General features: G+C 46.7%; 2 protein-coding genes across 2 annotated transcripts in view; one reads left to right on the forward strand and one right to left on the reverse strand.

The window, feature by feature from the left end:
* Positions 1–520: 520 nt before the first annotated feature.
* Positions 521–1,661, forward strand: CHAC1 (ChaC glutathione specific gamma-glutamylcyclotransferase 1). Its single transcript, XM_075712900.1, has 3 exons — positions 521–805; positions 906–941; positions 1,212–1,661. The coding sequence occupies exons 1-3, from the start codon at positions 521–523 to the stop codon at positions 1,641–1,643; spliced, it is 753 nt and encodes a 250-aa protein (XP_075569015.1). The 3' UTR covers positions 1,644–1,661.
* Positions 1,662–15,985: 14,324 nt separating this feature from the next.
* INO80 (INO80 complex ATPase subunit) overlaps positions 15,986–18,339 on the reverse strand; it is a 60,071-nt gene continuing 57,717 nt past the window's right edge. Inside the window, exon 35 of the mRNA XM_009490662.2 lies at positions 15,986–18,006. Within this exon, the coding sequence (XP_009488937.1) occupies positions 17,789–18,006 (218 nt within the window). The 3' untranslated portion in view covers positions 15,986–17,788. The remainder of the gene's footprint in view (positions 18,007–18,339) is intronic.

Below are 18,339 nucleotides of genomic sequence, written 5' to 3' on the forward strand. Positions count from 1 at the left end.
CGGCCGGGCAGCCTGGCCGGGGCTGAGCAGCCGCTCATCCCTGCGCGCAGGGGTCTTGACGGCGGGTGATCCCCTGGGATCACCAGGCGGGAATCTCGCGGACGACGCCGCGTTCCCCCGGCAGCTTTCACCGAGCGCTGACGGAACAGCCCGATGCCTCAGCGCCCACCGGGCCCCGGCTCCCACCGCGGGCGCCTCCCGCCCCCGCCCCAGCCGCTCCGCCCCCCCCCCCCCCTCACCAGCGGGCCGGGCCGGGACCCCCTCAGGCCGGGCAGCCCCGCCCCGCCCGCGCACCCACGCGCGGGCTCCGGGTAACGGCCGCCCCCCGCCCCGCCTGACGCAACCCGCGCCCCGCTTTGCCCCACGCGCGGCGCGGCGAAACATCCCCGCCTTGTTGCATCACCCGGCGGGCGGGCGGGCGGGGGCGGGGCCCGGCCGGCCTTTAAAGCGCCGCGGCGGCGCGTGCCGCCCCACGAGCGCCCGGCGCCGCACCGGCCCCCGCAGCGCCCACGCCGCCGCCATGAAGCGCGACCCGCAGCGCCCCGAGGAGTGCCCGGGCCGGCCGGAGCCCTCGCCATCATCGCCCTCGCCATCGCCCTCCCACCTCGGCTCCGCGCCCCCGGGGGAGGCGGAGGAGGGCGCGGAGCTGAAGCTGACGCTGACGTCGCCGGTGTGGATCTTCGGGTACGGCTCGCTGGTGTGGAGGCCGGGCTTCGAGTTCACGTCGCGCAAGGTGGGCTTCATCCGCGGCTACAGCCGCCGCTTCTGGCAGGGCGACACCTTCCACCGCGGCAGCGAGAGGATGGTAAGGCCGGGCGGCCGTTGGGGGGCCGTTGGGCGGCCGTTGGGGGGCCGTTGGCGCGGGCTCGGCTTCTAACGGCTCTCCCCTTGCCTCTCCCTGACAGCCCGGGCGGGTGGTGACGCTGCTGGAGGACTGCGGGGTGAGTACCGGGGCGGGGGGCCCCGCGGCGGGCGGTGGGGTGTGAAGTCGGCCTGGGCGGTGGTGCCCGCATCAGCAGCTGGAAACTGATGCCAGCAGCCGAGTGCGCTTCTGCTCTCCCCGGGGGGCATGAGGGGTGTGTGCTGTCCTCCTCTGCCCGGTTATCAGTTGTGCGGAGGCCCCAAAGCAAGGCGGGCTTGCTTTGAAGCGTTAGTGGACTTGTTCACTGCAGTTACAGCATCCCATAACCACCTTGCTCTTTCACTTCCAGGCATGCACATGGGGTGTGGCCTATGAAGTCCGTGGGGAACAAATTGCTGCATCGCTCCAGTATCTCAACATGCGAGAAGCTGTCCTCGGGGGCTATGACACCAAGTTGGTGAAGTTCCACCCTCAGGAGACAGATGCAGAGGAACCCATCCTAGCTCTTGTTTACATTGCAACACCCCAGAACCCTTCTTACCTCGGCCCAGCATCAGAAGAAGACATTGCAGCTCAAATCATTGTCTCAAGTGGTTGTGCTGGTCATAACATTGAGTACTTGCTCAGACTGGCAGACTTTATGCGCTATTTTTGTCCTCAAGCAGAGGATAAACATCTCTTCTCCATTGAAGAGGCTCTTATTTCCATCCTTCCATGCCTGTACCACACAGAGGAGTCTCTAGAAGAAACTGCAAGTGTCCCTCAGAAGTCTAAGGGTTGAAATAGAAATTTTTTTTTTTTTCCAGGGTCCCAGTAGAAGGGACATAAGGGAGAAAGCAATGGGGACAATCTTAACTCTGATAAAATAAAGGGAGAATTAGCAAGTAGTAGGGGAGGGAGGAAGTGGACTAAAACTTGCTATAGGACTTAAACAGTACCTGCTACACTCCTTACTTGTAGCACCATGATAGCCATTGCTGCTTTCCAGGTGGGGAGCAGGGATCTTCACTGGAACTCTGCTCTGCAAGACTTGCTTCTGGGGTCAAACCGGAAGCACTCTCTTTCTTTAGATAAGAAAGAGTCTCATCTATTCTGTGCACTTTTTTCTTTTTTTTTTTTTTTTTTTCTTCCTTTTGAAGACTAGTTGAGCAGGACTTGACTGGGTTTAAGCAGTATATATGTAATTCTACCTCAGATTGGCAAAAAGCTGTGTGGTGGTGGGGACTTGGGCAGGTTCTGCCAAATAAGACCTCCTTTTTTTCCCCTCTGCCATGTCTCACCTCCAGTACAATGACTAAAACAAAGTATAGAGTCTAGAACCTGACACTAAATTTCAGGACTCCTGTGCAATATTGAAGTGCACTGGCCTCTGTAGGCTCTTTGGATCCTACTTCCTTATGTTGTGAAGGATCACAGTAATGCACTTATTTTTCTGAAATATCATACTGTATTTATTATGCATTGTATTTCCCCTTAGGAGGGGTATCTAAACTGTTCACATGCCACAGTGGTATGTAGCCCACATTCAACCTAGCATTTGTGCCTTCAGGTTTTAAATTGGTTTTCTGAGGAGCTAAGCCTGCTTTAATGACTAGAAGCTTTTCTCCAAGCTTCACTGACCTTGTGCTGCTGCAGAATTAACTGACTCCGTAAGAAATGGTCCTGCCTCTGTGGGAAGTCTGTGCTGCCTGCAGGAGAGCTGCCTGGATGCAGCTGCACTGTTTAACTAGCCCTGTACTGGATAAACCTCTGGTGCTTCAGGATAATGTGGGTTTCTGCAGAAGCATTTGAGGATTCTAGTTCCATACCTGGGTGCCTGTGTGGTATAGTTTTATTTGACTGCAAAGGACCATGACTGAGCATGTTTGCAAGCCTTCAAGCTACCGAAAGGCCTGCCTTGGGCGTCTTAAGTAGAGGCACTCCTGCAAGCTCAGACTTTTCAGCTTCACATATTAACAGCATGAAAACCCATAGTATTTTGTAAGAAAACCGCTGCAACTGCAGCAAAATGGCTTGAGAGAGCTGACCCCTGGGACATTTGACTCCTCCCAAATACCATGTGGGGTTTTTATTATTTAAAAAAAAAAAAAGATAGGGACTGTTTGTATTACTGTGGCTTGTATGTATATGAAGTGGTACTGTGCTGTGCCCAGTAATAAAACAAACTGACAAAGTTAGTCTTCTGTATTGTTGGTCTTTTTCATTACTGACTTAAAGTTCAAACTGATCCTTCTTTTTTTTTAATGTTGTTTTAAAAAAAAAAAAACACACCAAAACTTAGCTAGTAATGCTGCTGTAGTTCCTGTGGGGTTTTTTTGTTGTTGTGTTTTTCTGGTGTTGTGGGTTTTGGTTTTTTTTGTTTTTGTTTTTAAAAAAACACAAACCAAACCTCACTGCTGAGCAGCTTGCCTCTGCTGGATCTCCTGCAAGACACCCATTGACGCTTTGCCTTTGAGAAAAGGGAGTTCAGTGACTTTCTCTTCCCAGCTTCCAGCTCTTGTTGATTCTGGAGTGCTAGCTCTGACAACAGATACGAGCCAGCCCTCCTGACTGTACAGGGCAGGCACAGAAATGCAATTCTCCCTTGGCAGGTTGAAGGATTTTTGTTCTGAGTGTAACTTAGCATTGCTGTTTCCAAGAAGTAATAGTGGAAGGACAAGAAACTGCCACCCACAGCCAGATCTGCTGGCTGCAGTGAGGGAGACAGTGAGTTCTCTTCTGCCTCATGCAGAGTGTGCTGTGTAGAGGGGAAATGTGCAGCTGCCCTCCTGATTCCGCTAGTTACCAGCTGCCTCAGCACTAGCAGATCACTGTACCTACCCGTACTACCTGCTTCAAGACTTGAGTGACAGAGTGAAAACTAATTGAAACAACTAAATTTACCACTAATTAAAGGCAGGTGCATGTTTCAGGGATAATAGACTAGAGAAAACCACACTTTCCCTGTTCTGTGAAGGTTCTCATTTCGACTGAGCAGCTGCATCTCCCTGTGGGGGCTGTATCCCCCAGCTGGAAAACCAGAGGGTTAAAGGATCAACTTGCCTGCACTCCCTTACTAGTACAAGACTGGGGTCAGATACCAAAATATCTCCAGATAAAACAAAAACATCACACCTTTCAAATTTTCAAAGGCACAAAGCCACCACTGACAGGAATTAATAGCAGATGTGCACTAAGCAGCCTGCACTGCCATCTCGCAGGGAGAGCCCCTTGCTTTGTTCATCCTCTTGAGCCTGGGCTGGCCCCGTGATCCTTCACGTTGCTGGTAAAAGACAAGCAGTGAGTGCTTGTGAACAACTCCTCAGCACTAGGAACGTTCCTTCAGCTGCTGTTTCTTCCTCCCTTGAAACACTAAGCATTTTAAGCACAGATACACTACTTCACTGAACTGCCATTTTCTTCCCAATGTGTTTTTTGCAGTGGACTTCCAAAAAAAGGACCCCATTTGCTTTTCAGGAGTGGCTAATACGGCAGCTCACTGCTGTCATCCTGTCACTGCATCGTCAAGTCACTAAGACAGACAATGAGGTATCACGTAACGTCTTTCTCCTGAGGCTTTTATCGTGTCTGGGAACCGGTCACATTTTGGTCAGTTGATGAATTTAAAAGGTTAACATCCTAGATTTGAACTTCGGCCATGTGAGTGTGGAGAGACGGCACCGTGCAACATTTGCTGTGTGCCCAGCTTATGTTTGTACTGCTGCTCGAAGACAGGGGACCACGGTGGCTTGCCTCTGATGAACCAAACACGAGGAAGAGAATTGCTGCTTGGAGGCAGTCATACAACCATGGCGCTTGGGAGCGCCCGGCCAACAGTGGCACACAAGGACAGTGTCCTACCCCATACATGTTTCACTACCGGCTTCCCCTCCCCGTGTCACGACTTGCTAGCCCAGGTGAAGCAGCTGGCTGTGGGCGCAGCTCCAGCTTCTGGCAGCTCTACCACTGGCCTGATGGCTGGCCTGGGAAAGAGCACCCACCTTGTTGGAGGGTGAGACAACTGCCCTCGTTTGCAAAGTGCTGCCAGACGTTTCTGGAGATGCTTCCCTATCTAGGGGCTTCCTCTTGTGCATGCAGTTTTCTCCTCTCTGACTTCCCTATGATAAGCTCGTGCTTATCAGGTCATGTCACATAAAAAAAACATGTTTACAAACACTATCAATCACATACTTTCCATGTCTAAAACCAGCACAATTCACATTATTTCAGTCCCCTCTTCAACCTTTTCCGTTTTCCTGCCCAGCAGTTCCCACACAGCCCTGGAACATGGGCCTGAGTCACCATTTCCTTGAGTACATTAGGACAGGGCCTACCCAGCTGCTTTGCAGTGGCACAGCCAGCTAAATAAAGTAGATGACAAGAGATAATCGAGCCCTGGCTTTCATATGTATCAAGCACTCCTGAGGGTCCTTAATAGGGCAGGAGAAAAGATAAAGAAACTCAGAAATGTTAAAAGGATTCCAGGAAGACAAACCCAGAAGAAAAAGTCTCTGGTTCCTAGGTGCTGCAGTATCATCTCAGTTTCAAGGTCGAGTGTTGACAACCGAGGAGACTTCACACAGGTAAATCTCCACCAAGATGATTCCAGCTTTAGTAAAAATGTAGTTTAAATATAGCATCACCAAAGTGTGAACTTCCTTGTGCTTGGTGTACTTTTCTAGATGAGGTGCCAGGTCAGAAAATCAGTGAGGCCAAACTCGTATTTGTGGTTGATGGCAATACAGGCAGGCAGCTCAGCAAGGGCAGGAGGTGGTAGGAGGGGACGGTGGCCTAGGAGAGGGGTAGGGAACAGACCGGCATTCCTCAGCTGGGTGCAAGAGCAGCCAATGGTTTGGTTGAGTTTACCTGAGGAGAACATACATTTGAGCATCCAGAAAGTGGGGCCAGCACAGACTTTGAAGGCTATGGAGGAGCCAGTGTGGGACCTCAGTCCCAGTAGGAGCTGAAGGGGAGAAGTGCAGCTCTGCGTGCACACCCACAGTCTCGAGGGGGTCCCTGGGGCTCTGCCATGTGCGGCAGGGAGAGGTGTGCAGGCGGCATGCAAGTCACAGGGAATGGCACATGCTGGATTTAGCAGCTGTTACAGGAGCTACAGCTGGTTGTGCATAGCACTTGTGTTATTCCATATGTGTCTGCTTGCTGCTCGAGGGGCAGGCTGAAATGTGCATTTAATTACCTACAGATGTTTCACAAGCAGAGGAAAAGCAAAAGATTCAAAAAACAAAGAATGTTTATCGGTGCTCCTGGACAGCCTGTGCGGCACTAGAGGGGCTGAGCGGCAGGTGCAAGCGCGAGCAGCTGCTGCTCTTCTGTTACGGAGTCTGCAAACGGCTGCGCTCTGACAAGCGCTCCCCTCTGCAGAAGAGGCTGGACAGCACTTCGTGCACACTTTATACAGAGTGGATGTGTCCAGAAACAACGTCTGGCTTGGTAACAGCCTGTTCTTCTGCTCCTGCTACCAGGAAAGATTGGATGGTGAAAGAGGGGAAAGAAAGAGGGTCTACTGGGCGTACAGCTGCGCCAAGACAAGCAAGACTGACTTTGCGTAAAATATCCAGCACAAAACACGCAGCTGCGGTCACCTGTGCACTTCGATGCTTCTCTGTGTAACAGATTCCAGATAGTTCAGTGCCAGAACGGTAGCACTGCCAACACGTCCCAAAACCTGGAAGTCAATCTAGGCCTGGAAGTCCTTCATGAAACTTCAAATCAAGTTTTATCACATTCAGCTCAATAACCTCATTCCAAGGGCAGAGGGGAAAATGAATGAGCAGCATTTGGATGGGAGATTTTCCCTGACTCAGACTTCTTGCTTTGGCACTACCAGTTTTCACAACATGGCACATACTTCAGTAGCACTGAAGGTTTTTTAGAACTCACAGACAGATGTAAAATAAAAAAAAAAAAAGTACAGTCCCAGCGCATGAGCAGGCAGCACTGTGCCACCAGCACACAGCCTAGCTCAGCACAGCACAGTTCTCCGTGCACGGGAGGAACAGGAAAGGATAAAAAAATAGATTTACAGTGAGGCTATAGAAAAACTACACTTGCAGAAGAACCAGCAGCCGTTCAGCGGACTTTGGAATTTCCTACTAACTAGTTGCCTTGCCTTAAGTGAAAAATTCCCTAATTTATATGCTGTATTAAAGGTACGAGAGAAGCTTTGAAAGAGCCTTGGGGCCCGGGAGGGCAGAAGGAAATGGGCATTCTGGGCAGCACTGGGGAAGCTCTACATGCTTTGTTTACAAACCCTGTACACTTTTTGTTTGGCTTTTGGATGTGTTTTATTCTTTCCCAACTCCCTTTTCATCTCATCGTAGTGCCAGCCACACTGATGAGTGTTTATGCTTGCGAATTCCTGAAGCACAGCCAGTACCTTGAACTCCAGAGAATGAGACTGAAATAACGTAAAAGGTCAGGGAAGTTCAAAGGCAGAGAGGTGCCGTTTTCCTAGCTGGGGACACCGCACTGTTCCCAGACCATGCTGGGCTGCTCTGGGGACACAAAAACAAAGGCTTCTCTCATGTCCTCCTGTTTACGCTGCTTTTTGCCTCCCTCACCTCACTGTTTTAATGGCGTTCATTTCCATAAAGCTTCAGTTAAAGCCACCAGGGATCAGTTTGGCCTGTGCCTGACAGCTGAAGAGACACCTGATAGCTACTGGCACTTAAAAATCCTATCACCAAAGGAAAGGGGAAGTTTTGATCCCAACTGCTCAAGCCCCGCTGGCTCACATAGTAGGAGCAAGCCCCAGAAGTGCTGCTTTGTCAGCGCTTCACCCGGGGGAAGACGTCAAGGGATGACTTTTGGAGAGGAGAGGTTTCATTCAGCCTTGCTGGTTAGCAAGCCTGCCCTTCAGGAACATGAGGCGCACGCACCTGGGCTGACTGGGCACGATCCGGGAACACGCAGGGCAGCGGTGCCGTGCAAGCGGAGGGTGTGCAGGGCGGCCGCAGGCGGCCTCCAGCGCATCGGGCACACCACCCCACGCTCCGCACGACGCTGTTGCTCGTACTTCCAGCTGAGGATTTCTGCAGACGGGGGGGGGGGGTTCATCAGCACGCGCGCACATGACGTGCTCATTTGCACAGCGCTGCACCTGCCCCACGCACCCTCGCTCACAGGTGAAGGGAGGCTGGGGAAGGGTCCAGGCTAACGGGAGCACTGGGTTTCACTAGCTTATGGCCTCAGCAATCTATTGCCTTGAACTGGAGCTACGGACCGAGCGACACCAACAGCACAGACAATATTGAAGTCATTTCACAGACTCACATCCAACCCGCTTAGAGCAATTACAACCTCATCTACAAACAAACCGCCTCGGGGGCAACCGCAGCCAGCTTGCTGATACTAAACTCTGTCTACGCAAAGCATATGTGACATTTGAAAACATTTAGAAAACAAACTCAAAAAGCAGCCTTTTATCCCCTCCTTGTCTAGACGGCACACCAGCCTTTCCAAACTGCGAGTCGGCACCCGATGAAGCGCGTGATGCCAAGGGAGGGAGGGAGCAGGCGCTGCCCTGGCCCCCGGGGACGGGGAGGAAAGGCAGGGGCTGCCCATGGATGTGTTTACGTTACCTCTGCTCACCCCGTGGGCACCTCGCGCCGGGGCAGCGCTGGTGGGTGCACTTTCACGTGTCACCACAGCTGCCAGTGCTGCCAGTGACCTCCCCGGACTGCGGCTGACACGTTGCTGGTCGGCCAGAGGTGCGCAGGGCTGGGAGATACTGTTACAGACAACTGGGGTCAGCAGCTTTGTGCTCAGGATGCTTCTACAGACATCATGGGCTGAAATCTCTCACTTATTTTTGTTTTCCAGTGAGGTACCCATTTCTTTAAGTCAAATTGAGCCAAAAGTGTATTTCAAACAGCGAGTGGGGTCGTAGATTGTACATAAATTCATTTTAGACTATAATACATTCACTCTTTTGGTCTACTTTATAAGGGTGTTTTTTTCTCCAAGACGTTCCTCTCCACGAATACACAATCCCATTTTTAGAGAGGGAAAAGAGCAGGAATGCTCAGCTCCCCGCAGCCGTGATAGACGCTGCTTTTCATCTTCCCTTCGATGGCGACTGTTGGAGACTCGATTACCTCTGGACCTGTTAGGCAGGAGCCAGATGAAACCGTGTCTCTTGTTGCTGCACAGCGCAGTCAATTCTGGCAACATTTGTGTCTCTAAACTACATATATGTTGAATCTATTCCTGGAAATACATCCTATAATTTGAGGGCAGATGAGTTCAGGACTGAGGATAAAAAGTCACTGCGGGACTAGCTTCATTCAGAATAAATACCCACTATTTTTTCTCAGAGGGTTCTTGCCTCATTTCACTTAATGGGAGGATGCTAAACATGAGCAGCAGTTCAATTCCTTTTTCTTGTGGATGGTCCTGTATTTGTTTATGCACACCTTGCTCCAAATGCAGGGGGGACTGTTCCCCATTTTGACTTTTCTCTGGCAAATCAGTATAGCAACCTTTGCAAGTCACTGTAGCACCTTTGCAAACTGTAATTCCTCTTCACAAGACCTTTGCGAAGAGGTATTATTTCCATTATACAGATGAGACATCAAGAGCATGATTTCAAAAGCGTACGGTGACTCTGAATGCACAACGTGAAACATTGAGGGATGATGTTTTTCAGTGTACTTGAACTGTACGTTAGGTATTCAGAGATACCACGCCGGAAGCAAGATAATGTGTGCTCACGTAATCAGCACTAGATCATGATGCAAACATGCGAGAGTTGTGTGAAATTTTCATGGATACCCTTATGTTTACCATTGCCCAATGAGGATCTGTGTGGCTGCAAGTTTAGTAATTTGCTCTCAGTATTCTTAGACCTTCACATACTTAAGCTTGCATAATATTTATTCACCAACTAAAAATTAAGCTCAGCAGAGAAACATTTTTATATGGCTTGGGGTGTTTCTGTTTTATACACATCATTCAAATTTGTTGCAGTCCCTCAAGCTTTTTTAGCTCACGGCTGAGGCTCACAGCTGCTGGCAGTTCCAAGCTTCTCACATGTGTTTATTCCTGTAACATCTCAGACATGAGATCTGTTTTAAATTAAAAATTGAAATACCATTAGTTTTCTCATTTTCTATCAATTATATCGCTGCAAGGAAGAGCTGGCCTTCTCTAATCTGTCTATGAATATTCTACCAAACCAGCTCTCACTCTTAACATTTAGTTATTTGATTCTAGACAGACACAATGATACATAGCTAAGGAGAGCAAACCGCAGTGTAACCATATTACATTAATTATACAATACATACCTCTGACTGCATATGCTAATAGCAAGTTATCAAAGCCGGGGAAGCAAGTCTCCTTCTGCAAAATTCATGACGGTGTGTTTCAAAACCACATAAATTGCTTGGGGTTATAGCAGCCCATAAAAAGAAATCGTCATGATTTCCAGTCCCAAATTAACACCGCATTTAAAAACTTACCTGCCCTTTACCAATTCGGCATCACAATGTCAGTAAGTTTTCAACTAGTTGATAGGAATTGAGCTGAGTGACAAATGACTAAAAAACTAGACAGCAATTATTTTTTCTTGTTAGCCAGATTAAATATACATCACAGTAAAATTATAACTACAAGTTACAGTAAAATTATGAATACAAGTTATATATAGTAACTTCTCCCAAACTCTGGACATGACAGGGCATGATGAAAGACTGCAATCACCTGGACAAACAGACATCACAGAGCTGAATTACTCTTTCAGGAGCACTTGAAATCCAGAGACTGAAGTTGTACCATTATGCATCTTTAGATCTATTTCAAGTGGTACCAATTCAAAGAAATACTGTAGTACTATGGCTGTAAATAAGATTAAATCTGAGAAAAATCTGGATTATATGTCAAGAAAAGAGAGGTCTGAAAGAATGCAGAAGTTGTCCACAAAAGCGTTCATGTGAACTCTATGGTAGGAGCAGGAGCAACAAGAAACAAGACACACAAGAGCCCTCGCGTCAGCACCCGCCAGATGTATGGAGTGACCAAAAGAAAGAGAGTTTTTTGGATGTTAGTTTTCAAGATTCTCTAAAAGTTCGTGTAGTCTGAACATCCCTTCTGTTTCCTCTCCTTGCAAAGGAAAACCCTGGAGCTTTGTCACAGGCAATGAAGAGGCATTCAAGGGCGTGTCCAGTGGCGTGCCATTGCATTTACTGGGCAGCATCATGCTCCGCTGATCAGCACGTAGCTAATTGCAGTCACGTGCCAAAAGCTAAATATAGTTTAAAAAAAATAACAGAAAGCAACATTCAGCCAACTATGTGTGAAATGTGCTGACTATTCCATTCTTAAAAACCCTGGCAACCTTCTATAGGCTGAGTAAAATACAGGCAAGCACTCTGTGCACTGCCATTTGAGACTGACAGCGGGGAGAATAAGGTCTACCCAAGGTGACTGCTTCGAAGATGTCAGATCGTTATGGACCAACGCATCCATGCTTCTGTGAGGAAGTTACATCGTTTTTAGCGCTACTTTGATACAAGTTTATGTTCGTCCATGGAGAAAAGTTACTTGAATTAAAGAATGATGTGAATTAGAGAACAGTTTTTCCCAATTAAACCCTTAACGCAAATGCTCTTTTTCCACAAAACTCCCCTCCTAGTTAGGCTCTATTTGGGAACATCGTTGTAGAGTAAGCATCATAAAACTGCTTGTCCACACAGTAGCTGTAAAATTCTGAAATGCACTCACTAGCCTGACTACAAACTCTACCATGGTATCAGGGGAAAACCGTAACACCAGAATTAAAAGAAACCTGAAAGACAGACACCTTAAAGACAGACGGCATCTTCTCACAGTACGGAGAGAGGGCTCCTGCCTGTGATTCCTAGAGGAAGGCCCAGATAGGAAGTCAAGATGTAGGGATACATCAGAGGAACTATAAGAATAGTTGAGACGTGAGATAAACAGTCATGGCTTCTCCTAGTAGGACAGCATTTGTTAAATACATCTTGAGAAGAAAGCCACTAGTTTCTTGTTATTAATAAGAAAATTTGTATAAATTTAACCAATAGTTAAATACATCAGTTTTGTGGGACAGTCCAAACCAGTAGTAAATTTCCAAACAGGTTCTTCTGATCTCTGAGCAACAACAGTTTTTCTTGATTTTGAAAAAGTTGGTGAAGCATTCAGGGTAGCAATGCCCACAAAACAGGTGAAGCATTCAGGGCAGCAACGCCCACAAAATACACAACGCTTAGCTTTATCTTAACTCACAGTTCTCATAAAGCTGAGATGCAAGGCTACGAGGGTTGTGCGTTTAAAAATTAACACCTTTAAACAGTAACATTTCTCCTGCCAACCAAAAGCCCTGAAGACAACACATGGGTCTCGAGAAGAGTTGAGTAGGGCTACGGAGCAGGGAGGCAAAAACAGATGCTTGCAAACAAATGTCACAGAGACAACAAGGAATACTGTAATCCCTGGATGCTTGGAAGCTCACATCACACTTGGCTCCTGTTAAGTAAGGTGGACTTAACACAACCAGCGATACTGTCGAAGAAGGAAGAGAGTCCACGGGGAAACTCAAGAAGGCATGAAAGTGGTGTTTCAGTGTTTTCCTCCCCTACCTCATTCTATCAGTGATGCTCATCAGCTAAGGAAGGAAGGAGTCATTGTTTCATACCTGAGCACTGAAACACTTCCTCATGCCTGGGATGCAAACGAATTCCGTCATATGCCCCTAGAAGAACATTATGTCAATAGAGTTTGGTACAAAATGCCTGGAAGACCCATTAGCTTTGGGAGTAACTTCACTTTTCCTGAGGGAAGAGGCAGGAGGTAAGAGGAGGGTGAAGCTGGAGGAAACCAGCTCTTCCTTTCATGCATTTCTCCATTTCATACGGTGTTTGTCGCAGGCTTTTCAGAGGAGCAACTGCTAATCTGAGTGCTACAAGAAAGACTTGTTTACAGTACAGACCCGCTGGCTGAATCTGAGAGCTGGGCTGTCTCTATCATCCTAGTAACAATGCTCCTGATAGAAAGGATGAATCACCCCTTCCCCTCTCTCATTCACCACTATGCACCTGGTGCAGGCCGCAAATCAAAAAAAAAAATCCTTCACAATTCAGTGAGTGCTTACACCTAGGAGCATAAGATGCGATTGCCTTTATTTTAGTATATATATCTCAGTTATACTTAACATGCAAGCAGCATCCCTTTGGGTAGCGAGCTACAAATCATTTTTTCCAGCTGCTCGAGCAGAAATTTCCGAAGGACAGCATGGAGTGCATCACCATCCCTTCTCAAGCAGGAAGGGAAGCACAAGACATGCCTGTAAGGCTCCTTCAGAGTTAGAATGTGCGTTTCAGACTGAATAGTCAACAAAAAGGAAAGACAGAGGCTGAAGTGAGAAGCTGAGGAGCGTGTAAGTATACCTGGGAGCAGAAGCAGGCCAGCTTGCTCTGCAGGGAGTAGGAGATCAGCACTGGCAGTGCAGTGGTTGTAGGGCAGCATCTCCCAAATTATACTGATCCACATCCTGCCCCCACGTGATTTTATCAGCTGTGCTCCTCCTCCTCCCAGCTGCAACTCAGCTGTTCCTGAGCTACCATCAAAGTAGCACAGATCCCTATTCCTTCCGCACGGAGCTTTTCCCACTGAGCTTTGTGTGCCTCCCATGCTGGGAAATGCTGCTAAAAGAAATACTTTAGGAATATGGGAATAAAGCAAGATATAGCCCCTAGGCAGACAGGAGGCTTTCCACAAACGGAACATGAGACAGCAAAGAGCAGGTACGCTGCGGTGGGGAAAGCATGCAACAGAAAGGGGAGAAGGCACGGAAATAACGCTACATTTGGACAGCGCAGTATTAATATCGTGAAGTTAAGAATTAAAGCAGTTCTAGGTGAAAACCCTCCTGCAGCAATGTGTTTAACTCTCTGCAGAATAGGAAGAGGAGATCTAGTTGCTGATGAGGACAACAGACTTGACCCATGATAGAAAGAGAAAATGTCTCGCAGGCTAATCTAAATCAAGGGTAGATTAATTAAGTGGACTTCAACTGATCACAAAATAATTAAAAACAGATGTTAGAAGAATTCTGAAGACACCATGCAGTCAAGGAACCAAACAATTTTTAAGAAACAGTAAGAGGTTGTTTGGAAAGGACTGCACAGTGACTGTACAGCTAAATAGGAGAATTTCTGAGGACAGTGTGATGCAAGTCCCTGCCTATCTCATATACATGATTTTGAAGAGGAGTTGAGAGGATACTGGAGTACTCTATTTTTATAATGTAATAATCCTACATGTTGGCTTTCACAACCTGTGTGTGGTGAGCAAGTTCTTCTCTCGCTCCTTTGATACATCCTTTGGCTTCTGTTTTTTTGTTGGTATTTTTTCCCCAGCTTTTCTGCCTTGTTTTGCCATCCTCTAGGGTGCTGACCATTAACATATCTAGAGAGAAGATGCAAGACAAACTGCATCAGTGCTCCTAATGTTGCATTTTATCAGTGGCCTGGCTGGTATATTCTGGCCACACACTTAAGGGTTAAATTCAGCATTAGAGGTCAGAAGGAGATCCCTTTCTCCTGGCTCCAACTACCCTGCAGTAATTTTTGAGAGAAGGTAATGGTTTCAATCACTCTTGCTTTAAGACTTAATTTTGTCACTGCTTGGAAAGACTTTGTTGACCACATGTGGCAGTGGGAAGAACGGGTGTTCTGGGGACCCTTCTGAACTAGATATCCCTTGTAGGCTAAACTACAAAAATGCGTATGACGGTGAGACATGACAGCACCTTTTAGTCCTACTTCCCAGAGGACATAAGAAAATTACCATCTTTAAATGTCTTCAACAGTAGTACTAATCAGTGAACTGTATTTAGCAGTTTTGTACTAATTGGCGAGTAAAATGATATAATCAAATGGCATGAGGAACACACAGCATTCCCAACATCCCCCAAAACATACTGACATCTATTTCACCATTCCAGCTTAAAATAAAAACTCAGTTCATCCAACATTGTTTCTGCCACTAGCAAATACCTTGATCCCTCAAAGGAAAGTGACTTTCTCTGCCATTAATCCATGCGACAAAGTGCACAACACACGGAGTGAAAAGATGCTCAGACTAAAACTTCAAAGAACAAAGCTTCAGTGTGCATGTCCGTTTTACTCACTTCAACAGAAGTGTTCCCCACAGTATTAATCACAGAACTACCTCCACCTCCTTTAAAAATCCCCAGTCTTTGTCTTTCTAGCACTACTTCCTTCCCCAAATCGAGAACTTAGAACAGCCATCACATGAATTCTTCCTAATTCCTTGATTAATATCACAGAAGCTCAGTTCTTCTATGATGCATAATACAAAGAATGCATGTGTTTAACTTTTTACAGAAATTGAACTGGATATGACCTAGCAATTCATTTACTTTACTGCTACATTAGATCTTCCTGAATTTGTTAGCCTGACGCAAGTTTCACTAAGCAGATAGGCTACCGCTACTTTTGCCACAACTTGTGATGTCATTTGGTATTTCTTTTGAAGATTAAATGACTTTATATTTTTTATATTATCAGTTTTTAAAATAGCAATAATTTAATCTTCCAAAAGTATAGCATGCAACAGTACACATTACATTTTTGCAATCTTTTCAAGTCACAATTTTTTTTTCTCCCCACTTCGATTACAAATTGATGCAACTGTCTAGCAGTTTGAAAATCAAGACTGCACACAAAAGTTCTTTCAACTTCCACTGGAAAAAAAAAAAAAAAAAAAGGAAAAAAAAAGAAAAAAGTGTAGAGAATGATGTTCCCAAAATGATCAACTGTATTGAATTCAACCATCATAGTTCAGGTGCTATGTATTTACACATATTATACTTGCTTCTGTTTTCTCATGATCTGCTGCATACCTACTCCAAACTAGATTACGAGATAATCAGTGAACGCAGACATGTGATAAGTGTACAGTTGGAACTGAAAAAGGTTACAAACATGATACTCGGATGAGTGCAGACACTCTAGAGCATTACATTCAGCAGCATGTGTCTCTAGATGCATTTCCAGATGCACAGCCTCCATGTTCTCTTCCCTAATCCTCTCGTTCATACAACTATATGCATAAAAACCACAAAGACACTGATTTACATAAAATTATCTCACTCCATTTTATTTAAGATTCTCTTCTCCAGTTAGTAAAAGAAAGATGTGTCTCTCTTTATACATATGTACAAGTTCAGTTATAAAAATAGACAGCACATTCAAAGAGAAAAAAAGGCTTGGCATTTGTCTGATTCCTTCTAAATATCATATATACATGTGAATAGGAGGGGAAGGGGGAAGTCCTCGTGAATTAATTAAACACCACCTCCCCCTCAATTATCCCCTGCAAATCTGTTTGAAAATCAACCTAACTAAGCTCAGTTCTGCTATTTTCAGGTGTGCAAATTAGAGGCAGAGCCAACAGGAAGCACTCGCTCCACACTGTAGGACGCCAGGCAAAGGATTTGGGGTTGGAAAAAAACATTATCATAATTAAAAAAGTCATCTTCCGCTGTCATAGCCCAGACCTGCAACTCAACTTGCCTCTCTCTGAAGGGATGAAAGTGCCCCGGCAGAACAGCCTTTTAAATTCAATGTGTCAGACAGAAGAACTGCCCCACACCTAAATCTCAGTGCAATGCAGACAACGCTTACAGCAAAGCAAGGGGCTATGGGGTGGGGTTGTGCATTGAGAACGGGGAAGGAGCAACTAGAGAATGAGAACACAGATGGGCACTGGCAGCACTGCCTTCTGTCAGCCTTATGGGACACGGCTACTGGTACCTGCACACCGCAGTGAACTCAACCAAACTAGTATGTGTGATGATCACAAAGATGAAGGGAAAACACACTGGAAGAACAGTCAATGAATGGCTGGGATACGAGACATTTTTTTTTCCCAGGATTTGGCTGGAAGGGGGAATGGCACAGTTCTCTCTCTCTCTCAGGACTGTTTTTCGTTGCTCCCCTCGCAGCACTGCAAGCTGCGGAACCACGCTCTGCTATGGCACAGAGAGGAGCAGCAGCAGCAAACTCTTCCTTGGCACTTCAGCTTTCCCTCTTCTTCAGATTTGCACAAATAGAGCCTTACTTTGTTTCTAAGCTTTAACAGTTCTGCACACCTCAAAAGTCAGAGAAATCATTCTGAACATGAGAACTCTGAAATGCAAACCAAACCACTGGCTTGTGGTGTCTTCCACTGTGTGAAGCAGAGGCAGTGCTGCTGCGCTCACTAGGCCTGTCAGTGCTCTCTGTATTCTACGGCTCTGAACCTGTTCCTGACAGATGGTGCTGAAAAGAGTCCATTCCCTGGAAACCACCTGAGATGCCCTCCTTTGCATTTCAAACTTTTAGAGAACCCAGAGGCCCATGCTAGAAGAATCCGGGATTTTTTTTTTTTGATCACACAACATCTTCAGCTTCGCCCCCAGTTACCCCCACATGTACACTGACCAGCTGCCAGTACAGAAATGTCTTCTGACTCTACAGGATACTCCTGGGGTCCAGACACTGATTTCATAGGATACAACTAATGCTGGGTTGCACCTCAGGCTACAAGAGAGAAAGTATACTGGTGTGACTTCAAGTACACACAGCTGCAGGATATTGCATGGAGTAGCTGGATGCTTTTTTGGGAATCTTTGTCAGATGTGTCAATAAAACACAAGCTGACACTCTCCCAGTTACCCCAGACTGCCTTCCCTCCTTCTTGCAGTGTCTGCAAAGACAGCTTTTTGGAATACACATAATCAAAGTGCTCACATAAACCACCCACTCCCATTGTGCTTTGATTTTCTTTTCACACACATGCTGGACAGCAACAAGGCATTCATTTGCATGCCTTCAACTGGCAGGGTGGTCTACTCTGAAAGCCAACGCAGTTCAGACAAACTTTGGGGGTTCAAAATTACTACCGACCACCTGAGGTGTGGGCACCTTTGCTTTGCTTCCGAATTGGAGTTTCTGATATGAGACTGCTGGTCAGGTTTAAGCTTTTGGAGGTCCCACAAACACTGTTTCCTTTGCTCAAAGGGGAGCTCAAGGGAGAAGAGGCGCTTGAAGGTCCAAAATCTGCAAGTCCGGAAGGCCGAATAATTGCTGTTTGTAGAGGGCTACTTGCAGACATGCCTAGCAATGGAAAAGAGAATCAAATGCCATGTGAGCATATTATTCCACTTGTGGCTCTTCAACAACAAACAATATACAAACAATCAGTCCTAAGACCACCCTGTATTCATGATTTAGGAGAGTTTAATGAAGAGGGATGTCCTTAAGATACAAACCATCTTGCAGTTATACCCTGGGCCACCTTCAGCTGGTGTAAACCTGAAGCTCCATCACCATCAGTTTAGCAGATTTTGGAACCTGATGCTGTGACTTCAGCAATATTGTGACAGCAATACAGGAAAGCCACAGCCATACCCATGGGATAAACAACCCATGGGTGTCCAATTTGTCTGG

This window comes from Pelecanus crispus, chromosome 6 (genome assembly GCF_030463565.1).
Source record: "Pelecanus crispus isolate bPelCri1 chromosome 6, bPelCri1.pri, whole genome shotgun sequence".
NCBI lineage: Eukaryota > Metazoa > Chordata > Aves > Pelecaniformes > Pelecanidae > Pelecanus > Pelecanus crispus.